The 26023-nt window shown below is 38.4% G+C and overlaps 2 protein-coding genes across 3 annotated transcripts in view; both read left to right on the top strand.

Moving 5' to 3' along the window:
• Window positions 1-15135, top strand: part of LOC148726361 (uncharacterized) — a 357363-nt gene extending 342228 nt beyond the window's left edge. The window contains exons 13-19 of the mRNA XM_088727311.1: window positions 995-1288; window positions 5663-6319; window positions 6990-7178; window positions 8405-8428; window positions 9265-9558; window positions 12301-13773; window positions 14083-15135. Of these exons, the coding sequence (XP_088583437.1) occupies window positions 995-1288; window positions 5663-6319; window positions 6990-7178; window positions 8405-8428; window positions 9265-9558; window positions 12301-13773; window positions 14083-14723 (3572 nt within the window). The 3' untranslated portion in view covers window positions 14724-15135. The remainder of the gene's footprint in view (window positions 1-994; window positions 1289-5662; window positions 6320-6989; window positions 7179-8404; window positions 8429-9264; window positions 9559-12300; window positions 13774-14082) is intronic.
• Window positions 1-26023, top strand: part of LOC111341973 (elongation factor G, mitochondrial) — a 91236-nt gene that overhangs the window by 39797 nt on the left and 25416 nt on the right. The window contains exons 1-2 of one of the 2 annotated variants that reach the window (XM_088727354.1): window positions 25167-25288; window positions 25685-25717. In XM_088727354.1, coding sequence (XP_088583480.1) covers window positions 25232-25288; window positions 25685-25717 — 90 coding nt within the window. In that variant the 5' untranslated portion in view covers window positions 25167-25231. Of the gene's footprint in view, window positions 1-25166; window positions 25289-25684; window positions 25718-26023 lie in introns of those variants that run through there. The other variant, XM_088727355.1, reaches the window with a different exon arrangement.

Below are 26023 nucleotides of genomic sequence, written 5' to 3'. Positions count from 1 at the left end.
GCAAAATGGCCTACCTTGTGGCATTTCCGGCATTCTTTGTTTCTTGCGGGACATCGCTTGTCATCCTGAGTGTGTCCTGACATGTCACATCTGTAGCATCTCTTCCCTTCAGTTTTCTCTTGGACGGAATTTAGTCCTTTTGTCAATCCTTCATTTGGGTTCTCAATAGCTTCTGCTTGTCTGTCGCTGGCTTCCATAGACCTTGCAGTATTTTGTAGTTGCTCTAAGGTCAGTCCTCTTCCTTTCTCCAGAAGTTTCCTTCGCAAACGACTAGACATACATTTTTCGATTATCTGATCACGAATATTTTCATCCTTGGCATCACCGAATTCACAGTATTCTGCCCTTTCACGAAGCCTTGTGATAAACTGATCGACGCTTTCAGTAGGGAACTGAGCCATAGTTCGAAACAGATGTCTCTCGCAGGGGACATTGACTTGGGGCGTGAAGTATTGATCGAGTTGTTCCATCGCTACTGTGTAAACAGTTTCACCTTCGCCAGGTTCTCGAGCTTCTGGAAACGTGTAGTAAACATCTTGCATTTGTGGACCTCCACAGTGAAGAAGAAGAGCTTTCTTTTGCGCTGCGTTTTTTACTCCTTTTCCAACGATGAGTAATTCAAATGATCGCTTCCATTTCTTCCATCGTGCTCCAACAGTTGTAGGATTCCCGTGAGGATCGAAGCTAGATATTCCACCTAAATCAGTGATAATTGCGGCAGCCATTCTCAAACTACAATATAGATCCTTCAATCAGTGGTTATCCTCGTCGCCAGTTGTAGTATCCCGCCCGGATGGTTCGGATCTAACCAATAACACTCGGATTAAACCAACGCACATTAACTTAACAGTTTAATGGTGGACAACGTGTTCTAACAACAACTCTCGCACGCATGCGCCAATGGGTAATACACTACAACAGCAATTAATCTACTTACAGTAAGTATTTTACTTTCATCGGAGACAAAATTGAAGAGAATTATTATTTTGAACAGGTTTACCTGAGAAACCAATCATCACAACTGTAGAAAGTGAAGTTGACATAGATTTCACTGTGACTTGGTCAGAAGTAGAGGCTAACAGCAGTAATTGCAGCATTAAATACCGTCTGGAATGGACGAAACAACCCATGACACAATTTACAGTACTGGTTCAACGGGGAAACATTGTGGAAACTCACTACAAGATAACTGGTCTCGAGTATGACGCAGAGTACGAAATGAAGCTGTTTGCTGTCAACAAACAAGGAGACAGTGAGCCAGATGTCAGAACATTTAAGACAAAGAGTGGTATGTACTGTACCTTAACTTTGAGTAGAGTAGTTGCAAATGAAATAAACAAATATAGTTGGGTCCTATATCCACTGAGGAGTAACACTGCTTTTCGTAAGACAAAGAATTGAGAAACTTTGTGACAATAGGTTTAATACTCATACCGCAGCACTTGTAAAAGAAAAGACAATGATTTGCCAAACTTTTTCAAACACGCTGAGGCCCATATTGTGAACTTCTAGTCATGATTTAATATTCTGGCATATATGTTTACTGTAAACATTTTTTCAACTATGTACCACCTCATTGTAGGCCAAATCTATACCAAACGTTTCCTGAACTTATAGGCTACCTGCAAGTCACATTAGTTGATCTCCCCTAAAAAGTTTACAACCCTATCGGTAGTTCCACATGCAAAGTTCCTCTTCTGCCAACTATGCATATGATATCTATTTTTAGCACTCCTTCAACATTCCTTTGGGTAATGTCTCCTGCCTAGTTCTTCCCTGGGAATCCATACAAATTACTTCTCGATCTTTTCAACTCCACCTCCACTCTCCTCGTACTTAAAAAAAAACCAGCAGGTTGCAAGGTTTCAGAGAAGTAATTAAAAAAACTAAAACATCCTCTGGTCTATTCAAGGGGAAGAGCGATGGGAGGCCTCTGTCGCTAAGGAATTCGAGTTCATCACGCACATCGCTGAATGTAGCAACGCTCTGCCTTGAAACGGTTTTCAACCAGATTTTTCACCTCGACTGTACTCCCAAACTAGATGAGAATGGAACAAATTGTCACATCATCTGTTTCAACATCGGTCGTTTAGTGATGTAAATATTTCTCTAAGAGTCTGGGACTATTCAGGCAAATAGGTTAAGTTAACCAGGGCAATAGAAAGACTAATATGCTGACAATTTTGTTGCCAATTGCAGATTTAGACTTTCCAATGAAGTTACGTAAACTTCAAAACTTTAAAAACGGTTTTAAAGTATTCAGATTCCAAATCTTCTCTTAACTCCCTCGGCGGCCTTCTTGACCCTTAAAGTAGCGGCTAAGTTGGAACGCTGTTCTAATTACAAATTGGTGGTTTAGGTTAAGTGTATCCATTACCTAAAGGTCCCGGATTGGTCACGAATCAGAAAAAGAAATCTGCTTAAGCGTAAACCAGGTCAGAGCTATCGTGCACTCGAGAGATCCTCACTGACTTATATTTAAACTCAAGGGAGTGCTTCTTAAAAGCGATTCAGAATTAGGAAAATCTGGTTTTGCAAAATTGACGGAAATATCTATTTCTGAAATTAGGTACGAGGGGTCTTAAGTGTGATGGAGTTTGAGAAATGTAGATTTTTCCATCTTTCATGGCTGTAAGCGACTTAACAGGACCAGTCAAGCGTCCTTAATGATACGTCACGCAACCCTTGTCAAGCTATTCTGACAACACTCCACTCCCCTCTCAAGGATAACTTTTTCATGAAATTCATTGTTGTTGTTACCAACCTTATCAAGCGAAAGGGTGAGGGAAAGATTTGTTAACAATTATTACGAATTACAACCTACCATTAATTCTCGTTCGATTTTATTGGATACCTGAGTTATCAGGCAATAACTCCCGTCTGCGTGGATATTTGTCCTCTGATTGTTTCCGTCAGAAAGAAACAAAGGTAGTGGGAAAAAAAGCCTGCTCTAAAGTTTTCTCTTATCATCTCTATTTCCTCTTTTTCACACGCAACAAAAACAAAGTCGTTTTGTTGAGTCCAGTGATAGTGGTATTAAAAAGCTGGTCGCGTATACTCATCCGCCGTCAGATCAACCCTGGCTTTTTAAAGAGCGGTTTTCGCGTGATATTAAAATTAAGAGTTACAAAATAAATAAACTCTTTTCTGGTTTGCTGACTGATAATGTTCGTGGCTCGGAGACTGTCCTAATGATGTTAACAACAATGAGTTTCATATCTCTATTACCACGGATATCCAAGATACTGTGCTGCTTTAAACAGTAACCCACCTTGTAACACCTGGTAAAGAGCCTATCAATTCTACTTAAATATTTACTTTGAAAAGCACACCCCCAGACCTTAATAGCATATGTAAAAACTCAAAGGATCAAACTTTGAAAAAGTAAGTCTAAATTCTCATTAGAGTAGCTATAATATTTACATATTCTTAAAATGTACAACCTGCTGCTAGGCTTACTAAGTAAATAATCAATATTAGTGTCCCAATTAACTGGCACTTGCTCAAAAGTAACACCCAATAGTTTCAGTTTTTCTTTCCTCCCTATGATCTCGAGTGCTTCAGGAGACGTCCTGGTAGTCTTTCCTTGTAAATGAAGTTCCCATGTTTTCGTGAAGTTGACTTGATTAGAAAAAATTAAAATGTTTGAACCAAACGTTTTCGGTTGTTTGCCATCATCAGGGTTGAAGATAATGACCGCCTGCACATACATATATGTCTTATGTAATTCCCGATGGGAGAAGTTTGGAGACGTAAGAAATAACTTTTTGTTCAAACTTGGGCGGAATTGTTGGACTACGCGAACATTATGGACATTAGTTTCCTTTCAGTTTATCAAGTCTTGAAAAATTGATGAAAATAATTATCCACTTGGCTTATCTGGTGTGCTTCCGTGAATATATTATTTTCTGGCGATTTCATTGGAACTTTTGGGTATAAAAAAAGCAGATGGGTCTTATGAATAAATTAATTCTCTACAAAATTAGAGGATACATTATCCAATTTAAAATTACCACACCTCAAAGTAATGTTAATAAGGACACTCTCTAAATGGATAATGTGAAATATTTTGGATTAACATGACCATTTGACATATCCATCTTGCCTTTTAGTGATTTCTTTTCTTCTTTCTGCATGGTAAACAAAACAGTAGGCCGCTTACAGCGATGAATCAGCTTTGAGCGGCAATATTTTTGTAGATGGGTGTGGAGATTTTTCCCTCCTGAATGCTGTTTTATGGTATCATCAAGTATGAAAAAGCTTCAAAGTGTTCAATTGAGGCGTCTACCATGGGTTAAAGGCGTAAATTTCGTAAAAAATTGAGTCCGCTTTTTGTGCAATGTTGGGTGGAATTTTTGAAACTGTGCATATGTTGACTGTCTGTACTAAAAGTGCGCCGAAACCGCAACATATTTTTATATTTCCATACTCCTCCAACCTATTCTAGCTAGTTAGTTAGTTTGAATCAATATATCATTGGGAAGAAGTTGGAATTTTGCGCTGAGCCCAGCCTAAAGGTTGCATATTTACGGTCATGGCGGCAAAGGCAATTAAAGTAGGTGACAAACTGAAAAATAACTTTCAGTGCAAAAACGGTTGAAAAAGAAAAATGACGAAGGGCTAACGGTCGAAACGTCAGCTGAAATGAGTATTTTATCAATCTTTGATGGATGTTTCTTGTTGTGTCAATTACCGTAATTTCTGGCCGTTAACCAGCGGGTAATCTATTGATTTTGCCTTAAACACGCGCCACTGCGAATAAGAGAGAGGTACAGGTTATGTGACAATTTTGACATCAACTGGCAGTTGAATTGAAAAAAAAAATCTCACCTACCTGTGTTTCCACCTCTGAGATGAATTTTGTTGTCTAAAGAGTGCCACAAAGTGGCACGAAAACATGATGCCGACTCGAGTTTATTTTAACCGCCCCCTGGTTAGCTCGATTGGTTAGAGCGCCGAATTGTGTTGTGCGGGAGGTCGAGGGTTCGAGCCCCGGCCGGACCAATATTCATGATCTTAAAATAACTGAGGAGAATTTGCTACCTTCCTGTAACATCAAGAAATGGATAGATATTCTAGTCTTCTCGGATAAGGAGGAATAAACCATAGGCCTCGTCTCCTGCAGGGTTAGGGGTAGGAGACGTTAATTTCCCACGCACGAGATTTTTGTGTGGTGGATGTCCTCCCCTCCCATTTAAACCAGCTATGCTGTACTGGGCTGCCCTGTCTAAATATTCCTAAATACAAATATATATATTTTACGCACAATTAGTCATGCGACGAACAAACTTTTATCGGCACGCGTGTAAACAAAACGTTGATGGTGACAAAAATAATCCAAGGATAACTGGCGCATCAGTAACAAAGTTCCAGTTAACACTAGCTTGAGCTGAGGAGAATTTCTCGTTTTAAGGGACTTGTTAGGCCAAGCAGATCCGGAGATATCGATTTTGTTGAGAAATCAACAAATCAAAATGGTGCTGAATGATCGCTCGCACAAAACGTGGCCACGAACTCGCATTCCGTCAAGAATGAAACGTGAATTCTTGAGCCTTTTTGTACAAATTTCTTTTGCTTTACAGGTGTGGGTTATCCACCAGTGAGAGAAGTTTATCACTCTTTTATTGATGATTATTATTAAAACTCCATTCTTTGTTTTCAGAGACAGCACTAGTGTCAGGAGAGAATAGATCAGCACAGAATAGTAAAGCCAGCCCACCAAAGCTCAGTGTTACACTTCCACTGATGAGTGATCTTCCAGTCACCTCTTCTGATTGGAGCAAATATGTCAAACTCCCTATTGATATTCTGTTATTAACAGTGGAGGACTGTGAGTTCTTAAGCTGTTTTACCTACCTGAAGGAACCCCTTAAGAGTTACCACAACAGTATTGGCTATGTGTACTTTGGGTACATGGGTGATGAAGGAAAGAAAATGAAAATCGCATTGATGAGGTGCTCCAAAGGTTCTGATGTTCCTGGGGGCTCTTTGTCTGCGACAAAAGATGCCATCTCACTCTTGAGACCCAGGGCTATTATTTCTGTTGGTGCCTGCAGTGGTTTGAACAGCAGAGAGGCTAAGCTAGGAGATGTGGTTGTTTCAGCAAAGCTGATAACAGCTGCACACAAAACTCCCCCGAGCAGAGATATTGGTAACCTGATCAAACATGTGGCTGATGGGTGGAAGGCACCTTTACAAAATGCTGATGAATATAATGCCAAAGTGCACTGTGATGGAGTGTTTCTGAGTATCTCAGAGGCAAACAAGGACATGATTGGTCAACATCCTGAAGCAATTGCAGTTGAAATGGAAGGTGGAGGTGAGAATCATGTTAATTGTGATGATGTATGAGTCAAAGGTACAGTATTTGCACTTGTAGCAAGTGTTTTTAGAGAAGCTGTGCTAGAATTGTCTCAGCTGGCTCAAGAAACCTTGCAGGAATTGTATATGCAAATTTGATTTTGTTTTAGGCTAGGGTTTGGTAGGAAGATGTTTTTGTAAGGGTGAAGGTGACAAATTAATTAATTTACAATTGATTTGCCCCTTCAGGATGTCATGAATTGTGAAAGAGTTTCTCCTTCCAATATCAATATGATATCAAGCAGACAAGTAATAAGAATAGAAAAAATATCAAGAAAGGGATTATTAGTGGTCCAAAACCCAATTCTCTCAACCAACATTATAGGATAATTAGATCTAGGGAGTGAGAGAGTTAATTCTAATTGATAACATTTTGTCTCTTGAGAAATGTAAACTGAAAATTAATTTAACGGTCTTGGTGTACAAGTTTTCTTGTGAACATTGGTTGTACATGTAGGGACTTACACAAACCTCTTTCTGTGATGTGGATGTTTACCAGAAGCTAGAGTATGAATCTGTGTGAACTTCAATTGAACAATAATTATCACAAGGATGCAAAGAAATAAGCTTATAATGGTTAAGAGACATGTCAGTGTTAAGAGACATTCATGAATGTTTTTTTTTTTCAGGAGTGTTTGCAGCAGCCTATGATTTTAAGACAGAATGGGTGGTAGTCAAGGGCGTCAAAGACTTTGCAAATGAAAGGGAGTCTTCAAGTGAGAAATGGAAACAAATTGCTTGTGTGATGGCAGCATCTGTTGTGGCCAACATTTTGAGTGATCCAGTCATATTCCAAGATTGGCCTCACTATAATGCAGGTATTTCTGCCTCAATCTTTTTTTTTAAAGGATAGATGTGATTTAGATCTAAGTTCCCACAGCATAAACTTATGGATTGCAATAAGAATGAGTCATTCAGTATCAGTTTACAAAATAGGAAATCAATCAAGTTACACTAATTTTGATTCCCATAAGTTGAACATAGTTTCTTTAAACCTTTGCACCCTGAAATCTGTATTCATATTCTCCATACTTTTCTCTATACATTTACTTGGGAACTGACAAGGAGAATTCATTCAATAATCAAAGCTTCCTAGTTTGGCAATAATTTCCTCTATTCCCGTCATCTTTATGAATGACTCAACAGTATTAGTGTAATGAAAAAATAGATGCAGACCTCTCAAAGGATTTAAATGGTTACTGTAAGTGTTAGGGAGAAACTTTTGGTTACATTGAGGGATGTAACAATGGATAACAGTTCATTCTGTGAGTGAGGAGAAAACCTGTATTCTGTAGTTAGTTTGGTTTATATAACACAGCCAAAAAATGGAGAACTGACAGAGGCTAATGACATCTACAAAAGAGATTTGATGTGATTTGAAATATAATTATTCCAGGGCCAATTTGCAACACATCAAATTGTTTTCACACGTTTTACTCCCCTGATCTCATTAGAAATTCTCCCTACCGTCTGCCATTGATTCTTATGATGTTTCTTTAAATAAATTGGTAGGAGAACAATTTTTAATCCCTTATTGATATTTATTTTTGTTCTCATCACCTGTCTGGTTGATATTGTAAGAAGAAAATAATTCGGTCTTGGTCACTCATGACATTTTTTAAAGGATTAAACTGTACAACTGTATTTTGATGTTGGAACTTTTTGGAATGGGAAGGAAAGTGATGGATGCCAGCTCACATATTTATGTTTTTTTAACCTTTTTCTTGGAATGTGGAATTGATTTCACGTTGGTTTGAGACCATTTTAAGTGAATGTCTTAAAAAGAAATTGGTTTAATATTTTCACTCCTATGATTTCGTTAGTAATTATTGTCTTCGCTGTCTGCCACATAATTCTTATGATGTTACTTTGAAAAACTTTGTGTTGGGTCAACCAACAATCCCCTTGTTGATATGTTTCTTAATTCTCATTACTTGTCTGCTTGATATTGTATTTATATTGTAAGGAGAAATTCTTTCTTGGTCACTTGTGGGAGTTAATGGGTTAAACTGACAACATTGTTTTTGTTTCTTTAATAATTTAGGTGCCAATGAATTACATGCTCAAGGTAAGTTCCTCGTGTTCTCATGATTGAAATACTTGTAGCCTTGGTGATGTTTATTGCTCACTACATACAGTAGTTATATAATGATTAGTGAATCATAGAATGCGTCAGACTTTTAGAATTGTTTCCTTCCTACTGTCTCAGACTTTAATTAATTTGTAGATTAGGCTTAGCAGCCCTTTCCATTGAACAGACTTCATTTCATCACATTTTGCCACTTTGAAAGGTTTGCACAAACTAGTACGTAATTTTTCACCGCCTACTTTCCTTGGTGATGTTAAGGTGGCTGAACACAGTTTTCTCGCGCGCTTTTGCTATTGCAATTGAGCGCGTGCCCAAGGATTGTGAAAAACAAACATCCCATCAATTTACTCAACACGTACCCAAACCATCTGTGCTATTTTCTATACTTGTACTTGCTTTACTATACTTGTACATTTCAGTACCAATCATTATACTTGTTGTCTTACTTTGAAGTAAGATGTTGAGTTTAGATATAACTTTGTGAACTTTATGTCATGATTTAATATTTTGGGATAGATGTTTATTGAGTACTTTTTTTACAACTCTTTACCTTTTCAGTGAATTTGCAAGGGGGGTAAGAATTACTTCTCCGTTTTTGCTACCCCACCCCCCCTCTCTCCTCTACTTAAAAGAAAATCAGGAAGTTGCCAAATGTCAGAGAAGTAATTGAAAAAACTAAAAAACCCACTTGTTTATTTAAGGGGGGGTGTGTTGGTAGGGAATTTAAATTCATTACACACAGCGATGAATCTAGTTACAGTAAGTATTTCACTTTCATCACAGACAAAACTCAAAAGAATTATTATTTTGAAAAGGTTTACCTGAGAAACCCATCATCACAAATGTAGAAAGTGAAGTTGACAAAGATTTCACTGTGACCTGGTCAGAAGTAGAGGCTAATAGCAGTAATTGCAGCATTAAATACCGTCTGGAATGGACGAAACAACCCATGACACAATCCACAGAACTGGTTCAACGGGGAAACATTGTGGAAACTCACTACGAGATAACTGGTCTCGAGTATGACGCAGAGTACGAAGTGAAGCTGTTTGCTGTCAACAAACAAGGAGACAGTGAGCCAGACGTCAGAACATTTAAGACAAAGAGTGGTATGTACTGTACCTTAACTTTGAGTAGAATAGTTGCAAATGAAATAAATAAATAAATAAATAAATAAATAGTTGGGTTTTAAATCCAGGAGTAACACTGCTTTTCGTAAAACAAAGAATTGAGAAACTTTGTTACAATAGGTTTAATACTCCTACCGCAGCACTTGTAATAGAAAAGACAATGATTTTCCAAACTTTTTCGAACACGCTTAGGCCCATATTGTGAACTTGAAGTCATGATTTAATATTCTGGCATACATTTTTACAGTAAACTTTTTTTCAACTATGTACCACCTCATTGTAGGCCAAATCTATACCAAACGTTTTCTGAACTTATAGGCTACCTGCAAGTCACATTAGTTGATCTTCCCTAAAAATTCTACAACCCTATCGTTAGTTCCACATGCATAGTTCCTCCTTTGCCAACTATGCCTATGATATCCATTTTTAGCACTCCTTTAACATTCTTCTAGGTAATGTCTCCTGCCTAGTTCTTTCCTGGGAATCCATACAAATTACTTCTCGATCTTTTCAACTCTACCTCCACTCTCCTCGTACTTAAAAAAAAACCAGCTGGTTGCAAGGTTTCAGAGAAGTAATTAAAAAAACTGAAACATCCTCTGATCTATTCAAGGGGGAGGGGGAGGGGAGGCCTCTGTCGCTAAGGAATTCGAATTCATTACGCACATCGCTGAATGTAGCAGCGCTCCGCCTTGAAACGGTTTTTAATCAGATTTTTCACCTCGACTGTACTCCCAAACTAGATGAGAACGGAACCAATTGTCACAGCATCTGTTTCAATATCTGTCGTTTGATGATGTAAATATTTCTCTGAGGGCCCGGGACTATTCAGGCAAATAGGTTAACTTAACCAGGGCAATAGAAAGACTAATATGATGACAATTTTGTTGCCAATTGCAGATTTAGACTTTCCCATGAAGTTAGATAAACTTCAAAACTTCAAAAATGGTTTTAAAGTATTCAGATTCAGGAATCTCCTCTTAACGGCACCTCGGCGGCCTTCTTGATCTCCAAAGTAGCGGCTAAGTCGGAACGCTGTTCTAATTACAAATTGGTCTTTTAGGTTAAGGGTATCCCATTCCCTAAAGGTCCCGGATTGGTCACGAATCAGAAAAAGAAATCTGCTTAAGCGTAAACCAGGTCAGAGATATCGTGCACTTGAGAGATCCTCACTGACTTATATTTAAACTCAAGGGAGTGCTTCTTACCAGAGATTCAGAATTAGGAAAATCTGGTTTTGCAAAATTGACGAAAATATCTATTTCTGAAATTAGTTACGAGGGGTGTTAAGTGTGATGGAGTTTGAGAAATGTAGATTTTTCCATCTTTCATGGCTGTAAGCGACTTTACAGGACCGGTCAAGCGTCCTTAATGATACGTCACGCAACCCTTGTCAACCTATTCTGACAAGACTCCACTCCCCTCTCAAGGATAAATTTTTCACGAAATCCATTGTTGTTGTTACAAACCTTATCAAGCGAAAGGGGGAGGGAGACATTTGTTAACAATTATTACGAATTGCAACCTCCCATTAATTCTCGTGTTATTTTATTGGATACCTAAGTTATCAGGCAATAACTCCCGTCTGCGTGGATATTTGTCCTCTGATTGTTTCCGTCAGAGAGAAACAAAGCTGGTGGAAAAAAAGCCTTCTCCAAAGTTTTCTCTTTTCATCTCTGTTTTTTTTTTCTCTTTTTTTGCACACAAGAAAAACACACTCGTTTTGTTGAGTCCAGTGATAGTGGTATTAAAATGTTGGTCGCATATACTCATCCGCAGTCAGATCAACTCTAGCTTTTTAAAAAGCGGTTTTCGCGCGATATGAAAATTAAGAGCTACAAAATAAATAAACTGTTTTCTGGTTTGCTGACTGATAATGTTCGTGGCTCGGAGACTGTCCTAATGATGTTATATTTTCCCTCGAAACTTCGCTTCTAGGCCTTGTAAGATAGACTGAGGGGAAAGTTACCAAATGCCGATTGGCTGAGACAGAAGGCATTTTTAAATTAATTTTGGTACTTGCCCCAGGCAAGTACCAAAATTTAGAAAACGTTAAAATAGGTTACCTTTGCCTAAAACTTTTGATATCATTGCTGGCAAATGTTTTTCAACAGGATTGCTTTCATTTCTTTGACGTTGTTGTACAAAAATAAAACTAAGTGAAAACTGAAATGGCTTTCCACGAACGTGCTTACATGTAACAGCGTGCGTTATTGATCTTCTTATTAGATTTCTGAAAGCACCCGTGAAATTAATCCTTAATTTTACTCGGCTCTATCCGATTACCCCTGCATATATTCACTTTTCAAACAGTCGCTCAGTAGTGGACATTGTCAGCCGATATACCAGCCGCCCGAAAGGGTTTGTTTACCCTATGATATACTTGATTTTTAAGGGAGGAATAACGCTTTAACGAAACAACCTTTTCTATCCTTTGGATAGGGGTGAATTTCTCAACCGATCGACACAATAGACACTTTTCAAGCACTCGGCTCTTTGCTAGTTAATCTCCCTGTGCTGAACTCGATAGAAAGTATTTAAACTGCATTTACTCGTGTTCACATAATTAATAAGATATTTTCCTTCCCCTTTTGTTTAGCCGTAAGTCCCTACACAACAGCTTTAAAAGTTCAACCCTGTGGAGTAAGAATTCAGTAAAGTAGACAAACTGTCCTCGCGTTCTTGTTATTTATTAAATATTTTCTCTTTCTTATCCTTCAGCCATAACTGCTTACACTACAGCCTTAAAGACTTCCATTACAGACCAAACGGAGTTCCAACCCAAACTGCTAGCCTTTCACAACATTTCCAACGCAAAAACAGATGAAATATTCACTAATCTTCTCATACAACGTGGAAGAAAAGGCCTCACCAGGAATGACGAGACATATTCAAGGAGTGAAGAGCTTAAGCGTTACGGAAAAGTCAGCGGTACTCCAGTTAAGCACTGCGATGAGATATTTCTTGGCCCGAGTAATGATCAGGAGAATCCTAATTCTATTCTTGTCGTTGGAAAAGCAGGGATTGGGAAATCTCTGTTTTGCCAAAAGGTGATTCGCGATTGGGCCAACAAAAAATTATTCCGAGCAAGAGAAAACATTAAAATTCCAAATTTCAAATTTGCTTATTTGCTTACTTTCCGTCAATTGAATTTGCTTGAGGAAAAGCGTGTGACCTTACGCGAAATCTTAAACTTTTCTTCAATACTAGATGATGTTACATTTGAGTATATTGTAAGCCATCCCGAAGAAGTTTTGATTATCCTTGACGGCTATGATGAGTATTCTCAGCAAGATTACATCACTGGAAACTCGGGGATAAAATATCAGAATGACGCTAGATCTGAAATGCCGGTGGCCGCATTATGTTCAAAACTCATCAAGGGAGAGATACTGAAAGGTTCTGTCGTTGTTGTAACCTCGCGGCCTGATGAATCGGATAAGCTGGGAGGAATCCGTTTTAGACGGTACGTAGAAATTGTGGGATTTTCTTCACAACAGGTTAAAGAATACATTCAAAAGTACTTCAAGAAAAACGAAAATATGAAGAGCGCTGTGCTTCAACATGTCATGAAGAATGAGAACCTAGTCAGTTTTGCTCATATTCCTATGCTCTGTTATCTGTTGTGCTTCGAGATGGAGTATACTCTAAACGAAACAAGAAATCCTCGTGACCTTCCTGTCTCAACAACCGACATTTACACAAAACTTATCGATATTTTTGAACTCAAGCACTGCTCCGAGTCCGAATACAGACAGAAAGAAATTGCTGAACAATTCAACCTTCCTCCGGTCATTAAAACCACATTAGAGAAATTATCAAAACTAGCGGCAAAACTTCTGTGCGAAAGTAAGCCAACTTTTGAGGAAAGCGAAATAGAAGGCAGTTTTGAGTTGGAAGAAGTCAACAAACTGAAAGGTAGTGGTCTTCTTTACTGTGGTCAGCCTTATAGGACTGGTTCGATCAGAACCACGAAACACTTCAGCTTCACACATCTCACTGTCCAAGAATTCTTAGCCGCCCATTGGTTTGTAAAGGAAAATTGTGTTCCAGTCGAGAAATACTCTGAAATGGTTTTCCAATTCATGGCTGGCATTTTGTCAAATGAGGGAAAAGAGGAACTGATGGAAAAGTTGTTGACCAGTAGTCGAGTTTCAGGGAGTGATACTGCACTTCTGAGAGCAAAGTGTCTGAGTGAGTATCAAGACAAAGAATTCGCTAAAACGTTTATCAGGAATCATCCGCAAGCGTTCAGTAGTTCAGACGGCGTCATGATTTTTAATGGTTTATCAGATGTAGACAGCATTGCTTTATCATTTGTATTGGACATTATCAGTGAACTAAGTAAAGAGGAAGCCAGAGAGGCACAACACAAATGTTCTGATAAGTTCGTCCCAGTTAAGAAGTTGGAGCTTTTCGATTCCCACCTAACAATGTCTGGAATACAACGAGTCTGTAATTCACTGATCAATGAACACTCTCTTGTGTCTCAATTGATTATAGGAGGACCAGTCACTGATACCGATGAACACTCTCTCAGAAGTGATCCTGATACCGGTGTTGCCAGTCTATGTGAAGCTTTACAGCATCCAAGCTGTAAGCTAACCACACTAAAACTGAGGGGTAATAAGATCACTGATACCGGTGTTGCCAGTCTATGTGAAGCTTTACAGCATCCAAGCTGTAAGCTAACCACACTAAATGTGTTTAGTAATGAGATCACTGATACCGGTGTTGCCAGTCTATGTGAAGCTTTACAGCATCCAGGCTGTAAGCTAACCACACTAAAGCTGAGGGATAATGAGATCACTGATATCGGTGTTGCCAGTCTATGTGAAGCTTTACAGCATCCAAGCTGTAAGCTAACCACACTAGGCCTGAGTCATAATAAGATCATTGATACCGGTGTTGCCAGTCTATGTAAAGCTTTACAGCATCCAAGCTGTAAGCTAACCACACTAAATCTGTTGAGTAATAAGATCACTGATACTGGTGTTGCCAGTCTATGTAAAGCGTTACAGAATCCAAGCTGTACGCTAACCAGACTAAATATTCAAAGTAATTATAGTATTAGTGAGTTAAAAAAAAAATCTGTTCAAGCCATAGTAGAGAAATACAGACCAGGTTTTGAACTTACAATTTAGAAATATAGCTATTTAAAGCACTTTCTGTAAAAGTTGGAAGCAGCGTCAAACTAATCTACATCATTAGCTTACAAGAGATCTCGCCAATTTATTTTAATTATCTTAATTTTAAGCTAAATCTTAAAAAAGGACAGTTACGAAATGGTTAGAAAAAAGATATTTTGAATCATTACTGATCATAGTAGAAGTTTATGCTAAAAGGCTGTCGTGAAAGCAGCTTGAAGCCTGAAAACGTTAATAGTTTTTGTGGACTTGATAGTTTATTATTATAGGTACTCAAAGTAACTTTTGTAGATCTTTTTTTCTGGGTCAACGAGAGTTACAAAGTACTTGAAATGTTATAGCTCAATGTGAGTAAAATAAAACGATTGTTGTAAATAGAATCGCATTGAATAAAGAATTTGTTAATAGGTTGCTCGATGGGAATATATTGCTTCCTATACCTTTGGTTTGTGGGTTTAATTGCCTGAACCTTTTTACTCTTAAGATCTGATTGTAAATTCTCCCCTCTAGTTGATACACATTTCCAAGTTAATTAGTTACGATAATTTGGTGTTAGATTTGTAGTACTAAGTGTTAAATTCTCATTACCTGTTTGCTAGATAATATATGGATATCATAGGGAGAAGTTACATGTTAATCACTTCTGGAGTTTTCTGAAAAAAGGCTTGTTTTCTTGCACTTACTCGATTTCGAACTCATTCTTGAGCCATTCTTGAGCCGAGCCAATTATTGCAAAGATAGGTTGCGGGATTAAATTTTTTATTGCCAAGCAAATTTATCGTACAGGTTTATGCCTTCAGTAGTTTTTCGTTTTTTCATGCACCGTTATATGAAGTAAAACCAAAGGACAGTGCAGATCACGGTTAAGTTGTTGAAGTGAGCGCTAACAGGGAAGTTTTAATTATTTAATAAAAATATCGCTCTCTAGGCCATGGTGACACAGACTTCAGATTCCACGTTGCCCTTTATATTCTACGTAATAGATTGCAGATTACGTGAAAATGTGGAAAGGAAAAAAAGTTAGCACACGAGGCTAAGAGGTCAAGATAACACAGAATCCCGTGCTTTAAACGATTTTTGCTCTACTTTTAACCTCACCCAATTAATCAATAAACCAACCAGAGCCACGGAGAATGGGGAATCGTTAATCGATGTTGTGATGACCACGAATGAGAAACTAATTGCTTCAAACGACGTCCTTATGTCAACTATTAGCGATCACAATCTTGTTTACATCTCGCTGAAGTTAAAAAAGCCAAGGATCAAGCCCTGTTACGTCACTATTAGAAGCTATACTAATTACAGCGCCGACAATTTCCTACGTGATTTGTCACATGCGCCTTTTCACATAATAAGCCTATTTGACGATTTCAACGATCAAGTTGATGTATTCAACGAACTGTTCTTGGAAGTACTAAGTCAACATGCTCCAGTCAAGAGGGTTAAAATTAGATCTAAACCTAACCCCTTTATAACACCAGAAATTCGTCAACTAATGAGAACGCGCGACCAATGGCGCAAACTTGCGGGAAAAACAAATGACCCTCTCCACTGGAACGGATACAGATTTTTTCGTCAAGAAGTGAAAAGAGAGATTCGTGTGGCCGAAAAAGTTCACGTCAGGACTCAGATCCTGGATAGCAATGGAAATTCTAACTCAATTTGGAAAATCATTAACCGGTGTCTACCACGTAAACAACAAGATAATTTTATGGCTTCTGAGGATCCCACTGGGTTAGCTAACGAATTAAATGATTTCTTCATTTCCGTCGGCAGTAATACTGCTCAAAAAGCCAGGGACTTATCTTTACATCATGGACTTAATGTAAATTTGGATGTGCCGACTCCTTTACACATATCCACCGACGTTAGCCCCGAATTATTCGTTCTCCATCAAGTCACGGAAAATCAGGTAGACAGGGTAATTAGAAGCCTACCATCTAACAAAGCTCCTGGAATTGACAAGATATCTTCTAGAATTCTTAAAGACAGTTTACCCAGTACGCTAACAACAATTACCCACATTGTGAATAACTCCTTTGTTACCAACACATTTGCACGTGCATGGAAAACAGCAGAGGTTACACCTATTCTCAAATGCGGTAATCCAGATGTCACTTACAACTATCGCCCCATCTCATTATTACCAATATTCTCAAAAGTCACTGAAAGGTTGGTACATGGACAACTTATGGAGCATCTAATTAGAAGTAATAAACTGGCAGCACATTAGAGCGGAAATAGAAAGCTTCACTCGACAGAAACAGCTCTGTTGTACGTTACAGATCAGTTGCTCCAGGCTATGGATAACAAGAAAGTTTCCATCATGGTTTTATTAGATATGTCTAAAGCATTTGATAGTATTCGACATGACATCTTGTTATCCAAGCTACAAAATCTCGATTTTTCCCAGGGTGCGTTGAATTGGTTTCAGAGTTACCTTTCTAACCGACAACAGTGCGTTCGAATTGGTGACGCAGTTTCTAAAGTACTCCCACTTGAGTTCGGAGTTCCGCAAGGCTCTATTTTAGGTCCGGTTTTGTTTACAATCTATGTTAACGACCTCCTTTCTGTTCCTAAACGTTGTCTATCTGCCTCCTATGTTGATGATTGTAAATTGTATTTGTCCTTTTCACCTGCCGAATTATCCACGTCCATCCTCGCCTTAAACGAAGATCTTACGAGAATATCTCAGTGGTGCTGTAAAAACTCTCTTTTGATTAATCCGGACAAAACTAAGGTTCTAGCTGTTGGATTACCACAACTTTTAAAGAAACTGTCATCATTCAGTATAACACTTTTTGACAAGGAAATAACACCTGTGCCTGTCGTTAAGGACTTGGGTGTTCTTCTCGACACACACCTCAGTTATAACCAACATATCACTGAGATTGCCTCTAAATGCCTTTTTAAATTGTACCAAATTAACAGAATCAAGCACCTCCTGGATAGGAAAACACTTCTGTTAGTAATAAATTCATTTGTCTTTAGTAAACTCCAATATTGTTCAACTGTCTGGAGTAATACCAGCAGCGGCAATATTGACAAGTTACAAAAAGTCCAAAACTTCGCTGGGCGAATTATTCTGGGACTAAGAAAGTATGACCATATTTCGGATGGGTTGCGATCGTTGAAATGGCTTCCTATTAGAGAGAAACTCATTCTAAATGATGCTACTATGATGCACAAATGTATTAACAAGCTTGCTCCAGACTATCTTGCTGATATGTTTAAATCACGTTCTCAAGTCCATAATAGACAAACTCGATCATCTGGTGCTTTGGATATACCTTTATGTCGCCTGTCAACAGGACAGCGCTCCTTTGCTTTCAGAGGAGCCAAACTCTGGAACTCCTTGAAGACGTCATCTTGCAAATGTTTTATTAAGTTGATATATTATATTATTGATATATATTTTGTAATTATAATATTATTGTATTTGCATTCTCAATTAATTTATATATTTGTATTTTTTTATTCTATTGAGCTGAAAAGCCCACTTAGGGAGCATCAATAAAGTGTAAGTGTAAGTGTAAGAGGCTCAGTTAAGTGCGTCACTAGCGGATGTGAGAACCGCGTTCCAAAAGCCTTTGTCCTTTGTTCCCACCTCAAGCTCCACCCCTCCACCTAATTAAGTTAGTGACGAGCTTTTGTTCGGCTTAGATAACAATCATGTATGCGGCATGGTCCTGGTCGATTATCGAAAGGCTTTCGACATGGTGGACCATAAGCTATTGTTGCGCAAGTTGGAGCTGTACGGCATATTCACCCGGGAGCTTGCCTGGTGTCACTCTTATTTGTCGGATCGGAAGCAAATTGTCCGTGTAAATGGGAGTGAGTCGAGCGAAGCTTTGATGTTGCATGGAGTCCCTCAGGGCAGTATTTTAGATCCTTTTTTTTTCATTTTGTTTATTAACGATTTGCCCTTGCATTCAAGTGCTCAGTTGGACCTTTACAAAGGCGATATCACTGTCAACGCTTTTGCGGATGTGAAAGACTTAACCAACTTAAGTTCATCACTAACTAAGTCTGTCTCTGAAATTCAATTATGGGCTTCAGCAAATAAGCTCCCCTTAAATGAAGGCAAGACTTAAGTACTTACGATCACTGGGAAAAGATGTGTGGCTGACATAAATGGAAGCGACATAGTTGTTACTGTAAACGGAAAACAGCTGAATAATGTGGATTGTGCTACCTTATTAGGAGTAGAAATTGACAGCAAATTGTCATTTAATGAACATATTGAGAAAATATGTAAAAAGATGGCCTCTAGAATCGCAATACTGCTAAGATTCGAGCCTGTTTGCCTCTTAAACAGCGACTTGAGTTTTATAATAGCATTATTCGCCCTGTTATGTCTTACGCCAACGTGGTTTGGGCAAATTGCGACAAAGAGTCGGTTTATTGGGTCTTAAGATTGCGAAAACGTGCGGCACGAGTTATTTCTTATGCCGATCGCACGACACCATCAGTTGCTTTGTTTAACAAGCTAGATTGGATTCCGTTTTATGATCAACATAAGATAGATAACAACAAACATATGAAACATATGTGTGAACTGCGGTTATGAGACGTATATGAGAACGATCCTTCGCAGTAAAGCACTATTTGAGCAATAGTGAAAATCAGACCTGAAAAAAATTTCAGGCCTGTACGGGATTCGAACCACTGACCTCTGCGATACTAGTGCAGCGCTCTACCAATTGAGCTAACAAGCCAACTGGGAGCAGGCCATCAAATTAATTCGATATAAACCCGTAGATGATAAATCAAACAACAACAAACATATGAAACATATGTGTGAACTGCGGTTATGAGACGTATATGAGAACGATCCTTCGCAGTAAAGCACTATTTGAGCAATAGTGAAAATCAGACCTGAAAAAAATTTCAGGCCTGTAAGGGCCTGTTGTTTGATTTATCATCTACGGGTTTATATCGAATTAATTTGATGGCCTGCTCCCAGTTGGCTTGTTAGCTCAATTGGTAGAGCGCTGCACTAGTATCGCAGAGGTCAGTGGTTCGAATCCCGTACAGGCCTGAAATTTTTTTCAGGTCTGATTTTCACTATTGCTCAAATAGTGCTTTACTGCGAAGGATCGTTCTCATATACATAAGATAGATAAATGCATAATAATGTATAAGCGAATTAATGGGCGTTTGCCGAATTATCTTAATGAACACCTAATTTTGAATAATAAGCGGCACTCCCGCAACACTAGATATTCAAGCATTAATGCTGTTTGTCCTAAATACAAAAGAGAATCAGAGAGAGGACGCTCTTTCGCTGTTTCGGCTAAAAGACTGTGGAATAGTATACCTATTGAAATTAGAAAACTAGATTCTATAGCATGTTTTAAAAAGAACATGTTTGCCAAGATTTTTAAGGAACAACAACGTTTGCATGATTTTACTATTTAATAATATCTTCTTAATTGAATCTTGTCTTATTTGAAATGCTTATTTTAAATGTTTACATATTTTAGCTTAGATATTTATCTGATTATATAGTTGTGTAATCTGTGGGGGCCACAAGTTTATTAGTCTCTGACTATTAAGTGCTACCCTCTTTAAATAAAGGCTTTCATTCATTCATTCATTCATTCATTCATTCATTCATTCATTCACCCCCAACTAAGGGAAAGGCCCTGGGAACGAGGTTGACTGATGTGACTGTAAATAATGGCGTAAGAGTGGCCTAATGAAATTATTCTCACTTTGAATTCATTCCCGATTGATCCTGTCCATGTTTTCTTTTCTTGTCGGCACGTTCTTTTCCTTTCTTGTTTTTCCATGGGACATTAAACCCTCATGTCAGTATTTTAGGAAAAGCCGTCAGTGATTAGGAAAAAAGAGAAATTCTTCAAAACTGAATGAAACAAAAAGAGGGGCAAAATGTGAGGGCGAGCAATGACTGTTGTCAGTATTTATGTGAGAGGCTTAACATAAGACAGAATACGTTTTTATTATTTTCTTTTCTGACGGGGTGTGGTGGGGGGAGAGGGGTATTTCTGTCAGGTAACGCTTGCCTGTTCTAGCGTCTGTGCAACTGAAACACGGATCAACTTCAAACTACCTGTTCACGTCATTTACATGTGTCGGGAGGCTTTGAAGAACGAGGCATAACACAATAGACGCTATTCCTATTTAATGACATGTAAATGGGTGGTCGGGTATTCTGCAGTCTAGCCCAAAATAAAAAGAAAAGTAAAAGAACGGTTTGTTTCAGTGATGGGTTCTCTGCAGTCGTTTAGGAGATTCACCATCCACTGGATTTTGCAGGAGTATTTCCGTTCATTTCCAAAGAGAATACGTTAGAGAAATAACCATAACCGTCCACTGTGGTAGAAGAGTTTAAAATGAAATCGCGTAAACAAGTAGAGCAACGTATCCAGCAAAATCAGCCTCTAATTAAATCATGTGGTCACCTGTATTATGGTGTAACTGCAATCACAAATTCGTCAGCGGAGAGAGGAAAGAGAGATTATGAAAAAGCTTAAAGTGAAACGCTCGAGACAGCGCTTCCTTTATTTTTCAATCTTAATTTTTCGTTCCCGCGCCCGAAGTGTCATGTTTAGAAACTCTTAACAGTGGCCAATTTGCATTATTCAATCAGTTCATAAAAGCAACTTTCTTTAAAATTGCTCTCTTTTTTCATTGTCATGGTTGAATTGTCCAACAACTTGATCAGTGTACCTTAAATCCATGTTATCCTCCAGGTCTGACATGTGCGCACGTGAATCTCTGCCATGCGGGAAAACCCTATATATTTGCCTTTAATCACGTCACGTAACAGAGGATTGGGTAGAATGCATTTCTTTTATCATAAATTGTTTTCAGTCTTTTTCTTGCTGATCATTTTTGAAATTTTGATAACTCACAGTTACAGACTAATTTGACACGAAGATCTACTGTCACCAACATTGTCACCGTGGTGCACGCTAAAGCATTTGAATTTTTGTTGTTTTGTTTTGTTTTGTTTTTTGTTTTTTTTTATCACAGCCACGTCCTTCCAATGCACCGTGCTGGGATCTCCACTTATCTCCGAGGTACAATTATTGGACAGTACAAGTTTCACGACAAACGCTCACAAGAATTTATGCATCATACCACTCTAAGATTTACAGAGCCAGTCTTGTTTGAAATCGATTTATATGATTATTATTCAAGTGTCACGCACACTGATAGAGTCAGAGATTTGGTCCGCGTGAGTTCCTCGCATGATAGCGTGCCACTTAAAATAAGCTGGAGACGCAATGCTTTTGTTTCTTTCTCTCGATCACTACGCGGAAACTAAGCGGGTTTCTTGGAGTTTTACTAACTTCTTCATCAAGCCTTCGGTTTCATCTCTGAGGAAAGGAGCAACTTGCAGTAGGACTTTCGTCTAACTATCAGCAAGACTAATTAATCACTGTGTCAGTCAAAATGGAAATCGTCGAGTTAAGATTTGTTTTATCAGAAGATGAGCTTCCTAAAGTTGTAGAATTCAGTGGTTTACGAGTTCCGCATCAGTACGGAACGCCTAAATTTGAGAGAGGTAAGTGCTATTTTGATGCTTCTTTACCTTCGCTTTTTGGGTGGAACTGTTTTCGTTTCTCTTCTCTATTGCGAAATGTGGCGATAATCGCTCACTGGAACCAAACAACATGTTATAAACAATTAATTTAAGCGTTGATGTACAGAGAACCAACCACTGCGAATGTCAATAATTGTGTAACTGTAGAGCGTTCCTTGGGAAAACAATGCTTCGAATCGATAAAAGGAGCACCGACGCGGTTATTAACGCAGTTGAATAGACAACGCTGTGACTAATACTTTTGAGATGACGCAAAGAAGAGAAATTGGACGATAATTTCATCTCAATTCATCTCAATTCCTTTTTTATGGACTGGAACAACTAAAGAGTTTTTCCATTCAACATGGAGTTCACCAGTTACGAGAGATAAATTAAAAAGATGACAAATAGACGGGGCTAGTTCCAAAGCACATTCTTTAAGTTTGTTCGTTTAATTACCTCAACTTTTTTACTCTCAAGATCTGATTGTAAATTCTCTCCTCTAGGTGTTACGCACTTCTTTGTTAATTAGTTACGAGAATTTGATGTTAGATGCGCACTACCAGGTGTTAAATTCTTATTACCAGTTTGCTGGATAATGTATGAATATAATTGGGAGAAGCTACGTGTTAATCACTTCTGGCAATATCAATTAGGCGATTGGGATTAAATTGAGGTAAGGCCATTACGAGCTGAGAAGAGCGTCTAACGTCAAAGCTCCTGACATGTATTTAAAATGTAAATTTTGTACTTGCTCGATTCCGAACTTACTGTGGACGATAGATTACGAGTATATTTTTTCAGAGGGTGAACTCAGTTAATTTAGTACACAAGACAAGATCTTAGGCTTTTAAAAGTTTGTTTCTGTTTTGAATACACCGTTGTTTGACGAAGTGCTTCTGGAGAGTTGTTGTTTTGTGAGTAGTGACTCGTTTTAAGAAAATCAGACGCCCAGCATTGTATTTAAACTACATATCCCCACATTCCTGACAATAAATGAAAGCCACTGTTTCCCGCTTTTCTTTCTTTTTTTTTTTTTTTACGCGCCTGGCTTTTTGATCGTTTCCAGTGACTTAGCACCTGACACATGCAAATAAAAATTTAACCCATAGTTTATTTCTCCAACGGACACGTTGAGACCACCTCACCCCTCCCTTCCACCCTACTCATTTATTGTTCCTCTTGTCTCTTAATCCTTTAACTCCCAAGATCTGATCGTTAATTCTCCCCTCTAGCTGAGACACATTTCCCTGTCAATTACTAAGAATTTGGTGTTACCAGGGATGTTGCTTTCAGAGAGGTCCGCATTACCCATTGAAGATACTCGTACATGTGCTAATTTAAACGCTCATAACTTTTGAAAAGTCGAAAACGAACAGGGGTTTTACATATGTTTACCTACAAAGGTCTAAACTTAACAGCTGTGTCGAATAGAATTGTCAATCAGGTCCCAAATCCCAAAACTTAACGTCTAAATCAAGGTTATTTACGGCCATCGGCCGATGGCGATTTATAGGCATCAAAATATGCTAAAATTCGCCTATTCAAATATATTGAGAGGGAAATTCTAACTTTCTTGGCAAACTAGAGAGGTTTTTTAGCAATCTGATTCAAATTTCGTGGCTTAACTATGTGAATCAAATGTCTTACAATGTTACAAAGGATGCCTGTTATTCAATTTTTGAGACGTTGCGACGGCCCCTACGGATTGGGAAATAATTAGTGCCCCTAATGCAGTCAGAAGTTTATTTCGAATCAAAACATATCTAGTTTTAATTAGCTCTGTCCTAAGTTAAGTCTTTCAGGTGACAGCTAGAGTTTCAGTCAAAACTATTTTTGGCGCGAAATTGACCGGGTGGAAATAACAGAGACAGCCTTTTCAGTGGTTAACCATCTTGCAAAAGCGAATGGATTATTTTACCTGAAACAGTCAGCTTCGTGGCCAGACAATCGATGACAACAATAGGAAGTGAAATTAATCAGTCAGGGAGATCTTTAGTTTGCAAAATCCCAAAACCGGCAATATGTAGGAGAGCTTCGAATTGCCAACGAAGAGAAACAATGTCTTGTCACCTCTCTGCGCCTTCTAACAAAGGAATTATGAAAGGAGATATCGGGGGACTATAGATGAATTAATGCCGATTTAATGCCAATGACAATGGGGAGGGGGGGGGGGCGTGGGGAAAAGAGGAACTTATGAATATTACAGAGCTGAGAAAAACAAAGAGTGAGTCTCAGTAGCCTGATGGTTAGTACACTAGACCCCGGGTATAGAGGTCTGGGTTCTAAACCTAGCCGTGTCAATATGTTTGTGTTTTTGTGCAAGACATGACACTTTACTCTCACACTTGTTGTTTCTTGTGTATTATTTTTACATGTTAATTTGTTAGTTAACGTGTTTGTACGTTTCATTAGTTGTCACCCGGGCGGCGATGTGTACCTGCGGTTCATGTTTATATCGTTGCGTAATGTTACGTAAATTATGTCGAGTTATTTCATGGGGTTTGTGTAGAAATGTAGTCCTGTGGATCAATGTTTATGTCTACTCTATAAGAAGCAGTGTCCTGTCTTTTTTTTAAATGCCTGTAAAGTTATCCACTGTAAGGTAAATATATGTCTTTATAGTAAGTTATTTGTAAGTTTTCGTTCGAGTACATTTTTCCATGGGGCACAGACAAATTTCATTCTGGAACAATCAAAATCTTCTCATCTCCCCAATTACTCCACCCCACCCCACCCCTCAGGGAATAAATAATGACCGATCCCTTAGCAACCAAGCTACTGCAGTAGAACATACTGTCTTTGGAGATTGCTTACTCATTTTTCCACGAAACTGGTCAGCAGCAGTAGGTATTGTCTGATCATGCGCTCACTGGTTCACGTGCGCCTGGTGAAAGCTGCTTAGAAGAATTCCCTGAAACATACGGACTGTAATGCTTTAGCTCGAGAAATGGGTTTAACGACACTGTTGATCCAGCGATCTGGACTTCATCTTCTTTTTCGTAATGTAAGATTTTTAACCTTGGTGTTCGAACCGTTATATTAGTTTTAATGAATTTTTAACGAAACGAGAATTCTCAATCGCGAAGAAGTGAAAAGCTTAATTACATAATCGCACGTCTTTCTCGAACAATACGATTTGTTTTACATGAGAGGTTTTGGAAGTTTTGGGATCGAAGTAACGATAGAATCAGAAATCAAAGGAATAATATCATTTTGAATTGTCATTCTTGTATTTTGATATCTATAAGGAAAGACTAATTCCAGATCGAGTTCGATACAATATCCAAGGGAGTAAAAGCTGCATTTATTTGTACTGCAGTACTTGATTTGACCTTGTTGTACTTATCTTTCGTTCTTAATTTATCTTGAATCTTACAAACAGATTCTTATTTTTTTGTAGGTTAAGGTTCGTTTTTTCGCGTCTGGAGTAACGGTAAGTGCCCATAACTTTAATATTATTTGAGGTACACAACCTCCTCGGAGAATGTAAACAGTTTTTAACTAAATTAAATGTCCACCGATGTTAATTTTTGTCCACCTCTTCTACCTTGTCTTTTATTCCCACGTGAATAGTGATATTATCCCGATACTTTTGAGAATGTAGCTGGGGGGGAGGTCTCTGGGTGGCTGTGAACTTCCCCACCCCACCTCTGTAAGCCTCTTTTTGTCACACAGAGTAAAACACAGGGTCACAGTCAACATAACATTTTGTTGTGTGCCCTCTGTTTGACGCAGTGTG

Source organism: Stylophora pistillata, chromosome 7 (genome assembly GCF_964205215.1).
Source record: "Stylophora pistillata chromosome 7, jaStyPist1.2, whole genome shotgun sequence".
Lineage (NCBI taxonomy): Eukaryota > Metazoa > Cnidaria > Anthozoa > Scleractinia > Pocilloporidae > Stylophora > Stylophora pistillata.
Note: the sequence above shows the minus strand (reverse complement) of the source record. Positions and strands in the feature narration are given on the sequence as shown.